Raw genomic sequence first — 15,743 nt, 5'->3', positions numbered from 1 at the left:
CTTCATCTTTTGGACAGTGTCCTCAGGGATTCCACCTGGCGCGGGGAAGGGCGTTATGTGAGCCAATTCCCTCCCCCTCTCCACCCCCGGTTCTCACTCACGTGGAGGCGCACAGAAGCATGCCTTGGGACTCGATGCCTCTCATCTTCTGGGGCTTCAGGTTGCACAGCACCACCACCAGCCGGTCCCGCAGCTCCTCCTCAGGCACGAACTGCACCAGGCCGCTCACCACAGTCCGAGGCTCGGCTTCCCCAACATCAATCTTCTCCACATACAGGCTGTCTGCATCCGGGTGCTGCGCGAGAGGTCAGCCCGGATGGGATCATAATGCACTGAGTCACAGGCAGCGCCAGCGAGCCCTCAGACTGCCGCAGTGGGCGTCCACTCCCCTGCACAGGCTCCTCAGGGGCCCCTGGAGCAAACTCTCCAGGTCCCAGATAGCAGACAGGAGAATGGGCTGGGAGGGTTCATTTTACTGTCTGCCAAGAGGCAGGCTTAGAGTAAAAGGAGGGGCGAGGAGTCTCCCCCAGAGGTTAAATGGCCCAGACATTCTGGGTGGAGACTACTACGGCCACACACTGCCCCAGCCTGGAGGATGGGTAGAGGACAGCGCTGGCCTCTCCATCTCAAAGAGCACCCGCAGCTACCTCAAAGTTGTTCCAGTAGCTGGGTCTATGCTGTGGAAAGCAATGCTGGTAGAGAAAAAAAGTCCACAACAATGGTCCCTGGTCACTGGTTGCATAACCTTCTGCCTCTGGGAAAAAGGAAGTCCCTCTCCCTTCCCCATTTTCAGGGGTGTGTGGGATGGGACAGCAGGACGAAGTGGCTGATCTGAGATAAGGCCTGTAGCTAAGTCCAGACAAGCTGGTACAGACCAGAGGAGTCTATGGGACCGGATTTAATGGATAAGCAAGCTCCCTCTGACTAATATCCCCCCCCACCAGGAGTTCCTGGCTGTGTCTGGTTGTACAAGGTCCAGAGGTAGCAAAGGGAAAAGCCTGACACTTGCAATTAGGCACCTGCGTTCTGACTTGCAATGTGACCTCAGGGATGTAACTTCTCATCCCAGGCCAGGTTTCCTCCAGATGGAAACAACAGACAAACGTGACCCCATCCGCCTCTCTGGGATGTGGTGAAAAATGAGTACCTTGTCCACACTAATGACTTTCCCCACGCGGATATCCAGCCGGGACGGGATGACCTCCTCTGGTTCTGAATTCTTGGCAGGGCCTTTGGCAACTGGCTCTGGGAATGAGAAGAGCCCCAAAGGGTCAGAACTCTCCTTCGTCATGACAGGTCAGCCGCTGATACCACCCACTGGGGACACTAGCAGTGCGTTTCATGTAGAACCCCAGAATCTACCCCTTTAATTATATCTTTTTTCTTTTTGAAGTCATCTCTACGCCTAATGTGGGACTCAAACTCATGACCCTGAGCTCAAGAGTCGTAGGCTCTACCAAAAGAGCCAGCCAGGGGCCCCCTAGTTATATCTTCCTTAAAACAGGATCAGCAGGGTACCTGGGTGGCTCAGTGGGTTAAGCCTCTGCCTTCGGGTCAGGTCATGATCTCAGGGTTCTGGGATCGAGCCCCGCATCGGGCTCTCTGCTCAGCAGGGAGCCTGCTTCCCCCCGGCTCTCTGCCTGCCTCTCTGCCTACTTGTGATCTCTCTGTCAAATAAATAAATAAAATCTTAAAAAAAAAACACACAGGATCAGCAACCTTTGAGAAGTGACATGCCAGATTTTCATCTATTCTTTCCCTCAGCTGGCAGGGAGGAAACGGGGTGGAAGGCAGTAGTAGCTTGGCTACCTTTAGGTATTTCCATTTGTGCTCTCCACATACATTTATTGAGTTGGGAGAGTCACACAAAACCATCCATGTTGATATCTCTGTGTCACGGGTAAGTGGAGAGCCAGCTAAGAGCCAGTCAGAAGCATATGGAAAGGAGTTGGGCAAAGCTGAAGATGAGCTTCCCTAAGGAGCTGTGCAGGCTCTGAGCAGCTCTGTTCCCTCATGGTCTAACCCAACTGCTCTCTTAACTGAAAGACCGGGTGAAGGATCACAATACACGTCTCACACCAGCAGACTGGGTCAACAGGATGTAATCACAGCATCGCCCAAACCTAAATCCCGATGACTCAAGTTCCATTCCAGGGGTCAGTGGGCTAGGATACTCCTGCACTTCCGACCTCCTGGCTTCTCGGACTCTCGATCTAAGACAGACCCTTTTCGGAAGCCCACCGACAGGTGCTCTGTCGTGATGACATCATGCAGCCCTTGGCCCCTGACCTCCCAGGCCGGCCTTACTCTGCTTGGAGGGCTCTGGGTAGGCAGCGCTGGTCAGTTTCTTCAGGGCAGGGGTGTTAAACTTTTCCCGGATAGGATCCAGCAACTTGTTCAGGGCGACCTCCACAGAATTCTTTAGGTCTCCAGGATGTACAACCTGTGGAAGTGTGCAAAGGGCCAGTGAGGGGAGCCACCTGAGGGGGTACAACATGTCTGAGTCTACTAACGACAATGTGTGGTGTAGGGTGCAGGCCACTGACCCTCAGGGCAGCCCCGTGAAGCTGACAAAGCCAAGAGGAGGACACAGGTTCAGAAAGATTCTCTTTCTTGTCTGAGATTTAGGTCTTTTGACTCTGAATTCCATCCTAACTTGAGGGATTGTATCTTTTTTTTTTTTTTTTAATATTTTATTTATTTATTTGACAGAGATCACATGTAGGCAGAGAGGCAGGCAGAGAGAGAAGAAGGGAAGCAGGCTCCCCGCCAAGCAGAGAGCCCGATGCGGGACTCGATCCCAGGACCCCGAGATCATGACCTGAGCAGAAGGCAGAAGCTCAACCCACTGAGCCACCCAGGCACCCTAGGGATTGTATCTTATTAAGATTTATTTATTTAAGGGTGCCTGGGTGGCTCAGTCGTTAAGCAGCTGCCTTTGGCTCAGGTCATGATCCCAGGGTCCTGGGTTCTAGCCCCGCATTAGGGTCCCTGCTCGGTGGGAAGCCTGCTTCTTCCTCTCCCACTCCCCCTGCTTGTGTTCCATCTCTTGCTGTCTCTCTCTCCCTGTCAAATAAATAAATAAATAAACAAATCTTTAAAAAAAAAAAAAAGGATTTCTTTATTTGGGGAGGAGCAAGATGGCAGAGGAGTAGGAGACTAAGATTATCATCAGGTCCCACAAGTTCAGCTAGATAGTTATCAAACCATTCTGAACATCTACAAACTCAACAGGAGATAGAGGAGAAGAACAGCAATTCTAGGAACAGGAAATCGACGTCTTTCCGGAAGGCAGGATGGGCGGAGAAGTGAATCTGAGGCAACATAAGGGAAGACAGACCACGGGGGGAGGGGCCGGCTCCCGGCAAGTGAAAGAGCAGTGGAGCACAAAATCGGAACATTTAGAAGTCTGCTCCACAGAGGGATGTTGCTCCAGAGGCTAAGCCAGGTGTGCGGCCCTCATGGGGACAGTGTGGTCTCAGGACCCACGGGGACACAAAAAGACCAGGGGTGTCTGAGTGGTGGTAGAGCTCCCAGGTATCAGAGCAGGGAAGCCGGCTGCAGAGACAGAGCTGAGGAGTGAGCTCTCAGCTCGGGGTCACCTTAAACCATGATCGAGGCACAGCCGGGCCACTGCTCTTCAAGCAGGGACCCCACAAGTGGCAGATCTGGAGGAACCTCCTCTTTCCTCCTCCAGAAGGAGTGGCGGGGGAATGCGCGACAGGATCTGCTGGATTTGGAGACTGCAAATGAGACCGTGCACCAGAGACAGAAATGCTCGGTCACAGGCCAGGTGAGCTCAGAGTGCGGCCGGAGACCAGGGAGACGGGAGGGATCGACTGCTTTTCTCTGATGTTGCACTGAGAAATGGGGCGCTGAGCTCTCGGCTCCTATGGGCCAGAGACTGGGAGGCTGCCATCTTCACTCCCATCCTCCAAAGCTGTATGGAAAGCGTTCAGGGAGCCCAAAACTGCGAAGATTACTTAGCCTCGCCCCTGGCAAATGTGGTGCAATTCTGCTTCAGGCAAAGACATTTGAGAATCACAGCAACAGGCCCCTCCCCCAGGAGATCAGCAAGAACATCCAGCCAAGACCAAGTTTACTGATCAATGAGAACCACAGGATGCCAGAGCTAAGGGAAAGCAACACATAGAATTCATGGCTTTCTTCCCCATCATCCTTTAGTCTTTCAAAGTTATATTTTTTTAATTTTATTTTTTTCTTATTCTATTTTTAAAAAATTTTCCTCTTTCCTATTTTAACATTTCTTAACTATTTTATCCTCTCAATATCTTTTAAAAAATCTTTTCTAATTTTCATCATTATAGTCACATTTTATCCCCTCATTGAATTTAACCTTGTATTTGTATACACACAGGTTTTTTTTTTTTCCTTTAAAATTCTGGGATACAATTTCTTTTACTAGATCAAAATGTACCCTAAATCTAGCACACAGCTTTGTCCTCATCTCTAGCCTGATCACATTCTTTCCTCTTTTTTTTCTTTTTTCAAACAACTTACCAATTCTTTTTTTAGAATCTTTAAATTTTCATCTTTATAGTCATATTCCATTCCTTCATCTTGTTTACCCTTATTTTTGTATATATGTAAGTTTATCTTTCTTTAAAATTTGGGGAGGTAGTTTCTTCTAACAGATTAAAATACCCCCAAAATCAAGTGTGTGGCTCTGCTTTATTCACCAGTCTAATATGTATATATATGTATACACACATATATTTTTTATATATATATATATATATATATATTTTTTTTTTTTTTGGTCCCCCCCCTTTCCCCCCAGTTTCAGGTCTCTTCTGATTTGGTTAGTATATATTTTTCTGGGGTCATTGCTACCCTTTTAGTATTTTGTTCTCTCATTCATCTATTCTTATCTGGATAAAATGACAAGGCAGAAAAACAGTACACAAAAAAGAACAAGAGGCAGTACCAACGGCTAGGAACCTAATCAATACGGACATTGGTAATATGTCAGAACTAGAGTTCAGAATGATTCTCAAGGTGCTAGCTGGGCTCGAAAAAAGCATGGAAGATATTAGAGAATCCTTTTCTGGAGAAATAAAATCCCTTTCGAGAGACATAAAAGAACTAAAATCTAACCAAGTTGAAATAAAAAAAGCTATTAATGAGGGGAAATAAAAAATGGAGGCTCTTACTGCTACGATAAACGAGGCAGAAGAGAGAATTAGTGATATAGAAGACCAAATGATGGAGAATAAAGAAGCTGAGCAAAAGAGAGACAAACAACTACTGGACCACAAGAGAAGAATTTGAGAGATAAGTGATACCATAAGATGAAACAATATTAGAATAATTGGGATTGGGGCACCTGGGTGGCTCTGGGTTAAAGCCTCTGCCTTCAGCTCAGGTCATGATCCCAGGGTCCTGGGATCGAGCCCCGCATCTGGCTCTCTGCTCAGCGGGGAGCCTGCTCCCTCCTCTCTCTCTGCCTGCCTCTCTGCCTACTGGTGATCTCTGTCTGTCAAATAAATAAAATAAAATCTTAAAAAAAAAAAAAGAATAATTGGGATTCCAGAAGAAGAAGAGAGAGGGGGGCAGAAGGTGTATTGGAGCAAATTATAGTAGAGAATTTCCCTAATTTGGCGAAGGGAACAAGCATCAAAATCCAGGAGGCACAGGGTACCCCCCCCCCAAAATCAGTAAAAATAGGTCCACACCCCGTCATCTACTAATAAAACTTACACGTCTTAGTGACAAAAAGAAAATCCTGAAAGCAGCTTGGGACAAGCTGTATGTCTATAACATACAATGGTAGAAATATTAGATTGCAGCAGACCTATCCACAGAGATGTGGCAGGCCAGAAAGGACTGGCATGATATATTTAGAGCATTGAATGAGAAAAATATGCAGCCAAGAATACTATATCCAGCTAGCCTGTCATTGAAAATAGAAGGAGAGATAAAAAGCTTCCAGGACAAAAAAAAACTAAAAGAATGTGCAAACACCAAAGCAGCCCTAAAGGAAATATTGAAAGGGGTCCTCTAAGCAAAGAGAGAGCCTAAAATTAACACAGACCAGAAAGGAACAGAGACAATATACAATAACAGTCACCTTACAGGCAATATAACGGCAGTAAATTCACACCTTTCTATAGTTACCCTGAATGTAAATGGGCTAAATGCTCCAATCAAAAGACACAGGGTATCAGAATGGATAAAAAACTAAGACCAACTGATACACTGTCTACAAGAAACTCATTTTAGGGGCGCCTGGGTGGCTCAGTGGGTTAAGCCTCTGCCTTCCACTCAGGTCATGATCTTGGGGTCCTGGGATCGAGCCCTGCATCAGGCTCTCTGCTCAGCGGGGAGCCTGCTTCCCCCCTCTTTTTCTTCCTGCCTGCCTCTCTGCCTACTTGTGATAAATAAATAAAATCTTTAAAAAAAATTAAAAAAAGAAAAACTCATTTTTTTAAAAAAAGATTTTATTTTTTGATAGACAGAGATCACAAGTAGGCAGAGAGGTCAGATTTCTGGGTCAGAAATCAGGTCTCAGTTGGTACCAAAAGACTGGGATCATTCCCTGCATATTTTCAGACCACAATGCTCTGAAGCTAGAACTCAATCACAAGAGGAAAGCTGGAAAGAACTCAAATACATGGAGGCTAAAGGGCATCCTACTAAGAAAGAATGGGTCAACCAGGAAATTAAAGAAGAATTTAAAAAATTCATGGAAACAAATGAAAATGAAAACACAACTGTTCAAAGTCTTTGGGACACAGGAAAGGCAGTGCTGAGAGGAAAGTATATACCCATATAAACCTTTCTCAAGAAACAAGAAAGATCTCAAGTACACAACCTAACCCTAAAGGAGCTGGAGAAAGAACAGCAAATAAAGCCTAAACTCAGCAGAAGAGAACTAATAAAGATCAGAGCAGAAATCAATGAAAGATTTATTCATTTATTTGAGAGACAGAGTGCACACAGGGCTGGGGGTCAGAGGGAGAGGGAGAGAGAGAATTTGAAGCAGGCTACATGCCCAGCGTGGAGCCCAGTGTGGGACTCCATCTCATGACCCTGAGATCATGACCTGAGCTGCAAAAACTTGAGGGATTTTAGAGGCTGAATATTTTTATTAATCAAATTCTTCTAGTCCCCCCATTCATGTTTCGAGTGGTGGCATGCACCAGGGGTCATTTACAGGCGGAGAAACACCCACAGAGGGAATCCGAGGAGATAGCCTGGTAGGGAGCTGGGCGAGCGAGAAGAGCGAGCGAGGGCATTAGAAAGACCGGGGCTAGAGTCCCAGCTAGCTGTGTGACCCTGGACCAGGCACTTAACCCCTCTAAGTTTGGGATGCTTTACTTAAGAACTGAAGAGAATACCTATATCTGACAGAGTCAGAATGAGGATTCAATCCCATAATGTGGGCAAATATGGTGAGTGATGCTGGTACGGGGCAGGGGCACAGCCATTTGATTCTTCTTCTTGTGTCCTGTAACTAGTACTTTTATATCCCAAATCCAGCCTGAGAGGCTCTGCTAGATATTCTGAGGGGTTATCTCTTAGCTGTGGATACCTGTAATACAACAGTGCCTCCATTTTTGCTTCTGATATTCTCTCACTTCTTTCAGAATGTTTAGTTTTTAACATCAGAAAAGCTTTAGACCTGCTCTGCCCAGTACGGGAGCCGCTAGCCGCATGGGGCTCTCCGAGTGCAAAGTACGATTCAGTTCCTCAGTTGCACTGGGCTCACAGAAAGGCCAACCACACATGACCAGCGGCAGCCACTTGAGAGAGCACACCCCGAAAGTGTCAGCCCTCACAGAAAGTTCTATTGGCTAGTGCTGCTCTAGGCTTTTCTTCAGACCCACTTCTTCTATCCTTCTCGTTATTTCCACAGATGACTGTTCATGGGGCTGAGGAGTGACGTGTGGGTTTTGTGGCCACCTCAGACTGCGGGTAGAGGGCTTCAGAGCAATGGCTGTGAAACATCCACAAAAATGGGCCTTAAGGGCCGCAGAGCTCCGAGGTCATGGAGACTTTTCCTCTATTTGATGTTCAAACCCTCAGACCGTGTTGCCTGCAGGGGGCTTCTGGCCTCTGCCTGAACACCTCAGTGATGGGGACGTAAGGTCAGGTGAGGCAGCCTGGCCTGCTGCCATCCAACAAAGGTTGCTGCACAGCTCTCCCTGATGTTGAACCTGAACGTGCCCCACCCGCAGGCCTGGCTTAGCCCTCTGGGGCCACAGGAAGAAATCCAACCCATCCTCCGCAAGAGAGTCTGCCATGAATCTGAGGAGAACCAAATGTAGGCCTGATTCCCAGTTCTTTCAACTGTGCCTCTGCGACAAGGGTTTCAGTCTGTTCCCTAAAACAGCCCCCTTCGTCTCCCCAACACAGCCCGGACTGTCTAATAAACCTCATAAAATCGAAGTCCAGGCCTGGATGCAAAGCCCCAAATGTACTCACACCAGTGGAGAACTAAATGGACTCCCTGGTTCCAGACTCCACATTTTCCATATCTTACAGCAAGACCCTGTTAACATTTCTGACAGCCCAATCACACTGCTGATTCAACCCAAAGTCAGAGCCAATCAAAAGCCCTCATTTCCTTCCCCATATGCACCACTATCACATCTTCCCTTTAGGACTGGCCCTGCCTGGCTTGCCCACAATGCTCCGCCGGTTTGTCAGACCAAACCACTTGTGATTCCGTACTGTGCTATTTCATCTTCCTGTGTCCGTGCACAATTTATTCCCTCTGTTTGGATGTCGTCTCCTCTGCAAAGCTTTGCCCCATAGCCAGGTAATCACTTCCTCCCGTCTTCTCTCTGGACCATGTATACGTCATCATCGCACAGCCACACGGCAATGATGTTTATTTACACGTCCGCCTTTCCTTCTGGACCACGAGCTTTGTGAGGATTTAATCCTCTGTAATGCCAGCCTTCACCGTGGTGCCAAACTCATGGGTACCCAGTAATTCTTTTCTTAAGCTGTCTCCTGAGATCAGCAGGATCCTCTATGCTGTCCTTTCCTAGGTGTTTCTTTTCTGAACTCTGACTTTGCACCTGTCCCTGAAATGCTTCACCTTGCTGGGTTTGGTCCCTCATTCCAGGTTAAATCCTTTGCAGAGTGATTAGGACACCAATATTTTAGCTTTGTGCCATTTGCTCGCCTAACCTGTGAACCACCCGAATCCTCATTAAGCCATTGCCCGTCATACACAGCCCTGGAGAGCATCAAGTGGAGACTTGGGGCAGGTGCTAGAAAGCTGGCTAGGCCAAGGAGAGGTCTGGTAGAAGGAATTCGGGGGGGGGGGGGCGCGGATTGCGCCTCCTCTGGGATTACCTCGTCAGCGAAGTCCTTTTCCAGGTCCAAGTAAGAAGTATAGGTTTTGTTCCCACCCCACTTCTCATCTCGAAGGATCACAAACTCTGTAAGACAAAGGATCCATGCCAACAAACTCATCGATAATGGCAAAGTCAGCAGTCCTAGCTCAAATGGTACGGATACTTGTAGTTTCTGTTATACATTTTCAATTTTTATTCTGTTATATATTTTCAACTTTATTATACGGCATCTTATTGTTCTTAAATCAGATGAGCAACCCAGCTGGCACCCATGCTCAAGGGGAAGGATTGTGCCTTACATTTCTTTCTTCTTGCTCTAATTCGGCATGTGCCTGTGCCCACCCTCATTTCTACAACCCCCGTCCACCTTGACACCCTGCTTAGAACCCAACCTGGTGACAATCTCATGGGCAATGAAATCACATCCCAAGTGCAAGTGTACCCTGGTATATGAGAAGTCAGAGGGAAGCCCGAAGGAAGACTCTTAACCAACCCCAGGGATGATCACAGTACTAGCTCTGTTCCCTCTGCTTGGCCTCCAAGAAGCAATCAGCGAGTGTCTTACCGGACTTGAGGGGAAAGAGGACATGCTTGATGAAGGACAGAACCCCATTGTTCTCCACATTCCCTGGCTCACAGAAGGCCTTCTTTAGTTTTTTCTTCACATCCTCCTTCCGGTCAAGGAGATCAATCTTGGACTCCTAGAAGCCACAGAGGAGAAGGGACCTCTTATGGTGGGGAATGGGATATGCTCAACTAATCTGTGTGTGTGTTTTTTTTTTTTTTTTAACAGAGGTTTAAACATTAACAACTTTAATAATAGCAGTATTAATCAGAGTCAAGAACCACTCACAATATTGCCACCTGACAAAAATCACGATTTCAGTTTTCCTGTGTACTTCCCAGGCCTGTAACATGTAGAATCGTTACAAACTCGTAGTTGGAGAACAAATGTCTACCCTTTGCTTTTGTATTTGAGACTATACTTTAAGTAATTCTGAGGAGCTACCTAGTCTTTGCGTCTAATTTTTTTTTAAAGATTTTATTTATTTATTTGACAGAGAGAGAGGGAACACAAGCAGGGGGCGTGGGAGAGGGAGAAGCAAGCTGCCCGCAGAGCAGAGAGCCCGATGCAGGGCTCGATCCCCGGACCCCAGAATCACGACCTGAGCCAAAGGCAGACGCTTGATGACGGAGCCACTCGGGTGCCCCTTTGCTTCTAATTTTTATGCTGTATCACACTCCGAGTTATTAGTGACAACATGATTTCTAAACTGTTAGATTATGTTCTAATTTTTACAAATTATATATAATAGAACAACGAACATCTTTGCAGAGGTTTTTACTGTTTTTGTTTCTGCCTTCTCTAGGATTATTTCCTTAATTTACCCAAAACTGCCAGGCCCAAAACTATTTTATGAAAGGGGCATACTCATGGTCATTGCCCAAAACAGTATGTGAGCGGCTTGCTGCATGGCAAACCCCAAACCCAGGTACTATCTAGTAAATAGAGCCATCTTCTCTTTTTAGGTAGTAGAAACTGTTTCTTATTTTGGAGTGCGTAAGCGCGTGGTTCTTTGGGTTCAGTGGTTACCAAATTCTGGTCTGTGTATGCCTGTGTATGAGTCATCTGGGGTGAAAGATGGAAGTTACTGGAAGATGAATCAAAATCTCTCCCCCCCTCTCTCTGCCTGTCTCTCTGCCTACTTGTGATCTCTCTCTCTCTCTCTGTCAAATAAATTAAAAAAAAAAAATCTCTTGATTTAAAAAGCTCTCTGAGCGATTCTGATGCAATCATGTTCAGGAACTGCTGCTAACACTGACTTCCAGGGCCAAGATACGGTGAAAGTCACTAAACAGGGTGAGTGATACGATATTTTTCAGAGAAATAACTGAAACAAGGAAGACTTTAACACAGAGAAAAACAAATATTTTATATATTCCTTGAAAAAATAACAACTTAGGTTCCACATGTGTATTTACTGATCTCCGATCAAAGATAGAAAAGTCAGATTTAAAGAACTAGAAGAACACCCAAATGTGACTTCGGTCAGAATCACCTGGTGGAATTTGAAAGAAAATACAGATTCCTAATGTTCCCCAGAACCACTTTATCACAGAATCTCTAAGAACAGCCAAAGCAACGTTTGTTGTTGTTTTTAAATTCCCTAGGTGGTTCTGAAGCTCAGCTGTGTTTGGGAACCCAGAATGCAACCTTTCCCATCTTTGTGTTTCCACTACGTCCGCCCTTCTGTATCCTCAGTGATCAAAACAAAAGTGTATTCTTCTGAAGCAGGACTTGTTAGAAGATATTGTATTTATCACAGTAGTTACATTGAACATCAGCCTGAGAATCCAGATGCTCTACGGTGAAATGCCACCCTAGCCTCACTAACCTCGTGAATAAGACTGACGTTGAGCACAGTTCTATGAACGGAGAAACTACTTTTGCTTGTGCGTTTTACCAGCCGCAGGGAAAGTGTTAAGGTTATGACGGGATCTCATCAGGACTGCTTCTGGGTCCTTCAATATTCAAGAACCACTGAAATTACCTTGATGGCTTTGGATTCCCTGGAACTCAAATCTACAAGAACTCTGGTTAGTGAGGGGGAATCTTCTTTTGAGTCTTCAATCCTTTCATCTCTTGTTGAGGATTTCTAAACTCAAGTCAGAGTTGGCAAACGTACCTCTTCTGAGGAGCTCATTTTACTGCCGGTTAATCCTGGAACCATGGGATTCATCAGATGGACCCGTTTTGAGTAGCCGAGTGCAGGGAGGTACTGGGGGTTAGAAAGAAACACACAAAGCTGCTGTTAGTATATATTCCTCCTCAGTGCCCCAGTCTCATCTAACTTGTCCAGCAACGTGATAGTTTGATATAGCTCTTCCAATCTCTTTTTTTTACTGAACATACAACCTTTCTTTCTTCCTCTCTTTTTTTAAAGTTTTTACTTGGGGTGCCTGGGTCGCTCAGTGGGTTAAGTCTCTGCCTTTGGCTCAGGTCATGATCTCAGGGTTCTGGGATCGAGCCCCACATTGGGCTCTCTGCTCAGCAGGGAGCCTGCTTCCCCCCTCTCTCTGCCTACTTGTGATCTCTGTCAAATAAATAAATAAAAAAATCTTTAAAAAATTTAAAAAAATTAAGGGTTTTACTTAAACTTAGTTAGCATACACCGTAATATTAGTCTCGGGTGTAGAATTTAGTGATCCTACACTTCCATTCATCTCCTGGTGCTCATCACAACAAGCACACTCCTTAAGCCCCATCCTCTATTTCTCCCATCCCCCACCCACCTCCCCTCTGGTAACCATCAGTTTGTTCTCTATAGTTCAAGAGTCTGTTTCTCACTTTGCCTCTCTCTCTTTTCCCCTCATTTGTTTTGTTTCTTAGATTCCATGTGAGTGAAATCATATGGTATTTTTCTTACCCTGACTGACTGACTTCTTTTCTTTTTTAAAGACTTTATTTATTTGACAGAGTAAAAGAACACAGCAGGGAGAGCGGCAAGCAGAGGGAGAGGGAGAAGCGGCTCCCCCCTAAGTGGGGAGCACGATGCAGGACTTGATCACAGAACCCTGGGATCATGACCTGAGCTGAAGGCAGACACTTAACCGACTGAACCATCCAGGTGCCCCAGACCGACATATTTCACTTTGCATAATACACTCTAGTTCCATCCATGTCATTGCAGATGATGACATTTCATTTTTTGGGAGGCTGTTAATACTCCATTGTGTTGAATACACAACCTTTTGATGGTGTACATAACATAAACAAGTTTTCTTTTTCTTTAAAAAAAAAAAAGTGTCTGTTTTCTCAACTGCTTTTCTATTAGTATTACATTGTGATTTTTACATTACATTGGATTTGCCCTGTCACCATAAACAACTCTAAAAGCTGGAAATATATAAAATAACCATTCGTAGGCATTCAACAGCAATAGCAGTAGGGCTACAAAGCTTGACAGGAGGGAAAGCAAAGGTGACCCCGCACTCACCCTAACTTTCTCCTTGAGGGCGTTTTTTCCAAACTAGGTGCTGAGAAAAAGAGAAGAGCTGTCTGATGAAGCAGAGGAGAGATTGGGGTTCAGTACTGCCGGGATGCTGGGATTTGGTAAGGGTTTTAGAGTAAAGCGAGCTCCCCAACCCAAATCTAAGTCAAAATTCCCCCACTGATTTATAAGCCGACTCATAGCTGTGTGTGCATACAGAAAGACACCAGGAAGCCCAGCAGGGAACAGGTGCTGGGAGGCTGGAGACCTGCAGAGAGATTTAGACACCTGGACAGTGCTGGGGAGACAGTATGAAGTTCAGGTCCACTCAGAGTAAAGAGGTCTTTGTCAACACTCTGAGATTTGAGTTTGAGACCCCAGAAAGATCAGATCCCAGGAATAAGGACCACATCGTAGGAGGAAGGGCAAAACTGAAACAGACCAGTTCTGACCAAGCCTAGAAACAGTGCTGACAGGATCAAGGTGATAAGGCAGTAATTTAACAGCCTACAGAAAGCACAGAACCTATAAACATAATCCAGAGTCTCTACAACACATCTATGACGTCTCTGATACAACAAAAAGTATTAGAAATGGGAAAAAGAAAAAAAAAAGTCTGATAGTTAAGAGAAAACAGTCAATAAAAACAGACCCAGGAATAATCCAGATATTGGGATAAACCGATATGATGTCAAAATGACTATGATTGGTATGTTAAAGGAAACAGAGAGAAAGATGGACAAAATGGATAAAAGACAGGATTTCAAAAGAGAACTGGAATCTATAAAAAAAGAACCAACTAGAAGTTTAAAATGGCATGATATGATATTGGATGGATTTAACAGAAGACAGGTTTGATGAACTTGAAGAAAAGTCAGCAGAGAATAATCCAACTAAGCACAGAAGGGACAAAAAAAAAGAAAAAAGGAACAACAGAACAGAATATAAGAGATGTGTGGGACATGGTCAAGAAGTCGACCATACGTATAGTTAGGGTCGTAGCGCAGGAGAAAGAGAATAGGACAGAAGCAATATTTAAGGAAATAATAGGGGACAATTTCTCCAAATTTAAGAAAACAGACTCAGGAAGCTTAGCAAAATCCAAGTAGGATAAATACCAAGAAAACTATACCCAGGAACATCATAGTCAAATTGCTGAAAATCAAGAGACAGAGAAAATTCTAAAAGCAGCCAGAGAAAAGCTGTATTATCTATAAAGAAGAAACAATAATACTTAGAGGTGACTTCTCAGTGGAAACTAAGGAAGCCAGAGGCAATGGGATGACTCTTTAAAGTGTTAAAAGAAAAATAATTGCCAGCCTAGAATTTGATATCCAGTGAAAACAAAAGAAAGATGTTTTCATTCAAAAGAAAGCTGAAAGAACTCAATACTAACGACCTGCACTACCAATGCCAAATTGGGTGGGGGAGGCTCTTCAGATGGAAGGAAAATGATCCCAGATGGAAGCCCAGAGGCACAGAAGCCCTGGAAGGAGTCAAGAGTACCAGGAAGAGTGAGTAAGGCTAAGTATATATGAAAATTGAGTGCTTAAGGGGCCTGGGTGGCCCAGTGGGTTAAGCCTCTGCCTTCGGCTCGGGTCATGGTCTCGGGGTCCTGGGATCGAGCCCCGCATCGGGCTCTCTGCTCGGCAGGGAGCCTGCTTCCCCCTCCCTCTCTGCTTGCCTTTCTGCCTACTTGTGATCTCTGACAAATAAATACATAAAATCTTTAAAAAAAATTGAGTGCTTAAAAAGGAATTACAATAAAGTCTTTGGGATTTAAAATACATATAGAAGTGAACTGTATGACAATAGCACAGAGGGCAAAAGGAGTTAAATGGATAAAATTATAGGTTTTTACATCATTGAGAAGTGGTAAAAATACCGAATTTAAAGTGTTATACGTTACAAAGACACATGTTGTAATCTCTAGGGCATAGGTGAGCAAAACTTTTCTGTAAGGGACCAAATGATACATATTTTAGACTTAGAGATTTTCCCCACATAGGGTCTCTACAGCATACTCTACTTCATGTTTTGTAGAGCTCTTAAAAAATATAAAAACCAGGGTGCCTGGGTGGCTCAGCTGGTTGAGCAGCTGATTCTTGGTTTTTGCTCAGGTCATGATCTCAGGGTCGTGGGATCAAGCTCTATGTCAGGCTACACACTCCGCACCAAGCCAAGTCTGCTTGTCCCGCTCACTCCCCCTCTGCCACTCCCCCCCACCAGTGTGACTGCTCTCTAAAAAAAGAAATAAAATCTTTTTTTTTTTTTAAGATTTCATTTATTTACTTATTTGTCAGAGAGAGAGAGGGAGAGTGCACAAGCAGGGGAGAAGCAAGTTCCCCACCGAGCAAGGGGCCTGACATCCCAGGACCCTGGGATCATGACACGCAGGTGTCCCAAGAAATAAAATCTT

The 15,743-nt window shown here is 45.2% G+C and overlaps 1 protein-coding gene across 1 annotated transcript in view; it reads right to left on the bottom strand.

The window, feature by feature from the left end:
* YARS1 (tyrosyl-tRNA synthetase 1) overlaps positions 1–15,743 on the bottom strand; it is a 35,056-nt gene that overhangs the window by 2,159 nt on the left and 17,154 nt on the right. The window contains exons 6-11 of the mRNA XM_080802971.1: positions 12,020–12,112; positions 9,898–10,033; positions 9,331–9,416; positions 2,308–2,443; positions 1,148–1,245; positions 102–295 (exon numbers count right to left, since the gene is read on the bottom strand). Coding sequence (XP_080659097.1) covers positions 102–295; positions 1,148–1,245; positions 2,308–2,443; positions 9,331–9,416; positions 9,898–10,033; positions 12,020–12,112 — 743 coding nt within the window. The remainder of the gene's footprint in view (positions 1–101; positions 296–1,147; positions 1,246–2,307; positions 2,444–9,330; positions 9,417–9,897; positions 10,034–12,019; positions 12,113–15,743) is intronic.

This window comes from Martes martes (genome assembly GCF_963455335.1).
Source record: "Martes martes genome assembly, chromosome: 4".
NCBI lineage: Eukaryota > Metazoa > Chordata > Mammalia > Carnivora > Mustelidae > Martes > Martes martes.
Note: the sequence above shows the minus strand (reverse complement) of the source record. Positions and strands in the feature narration are given on the sequence as shown.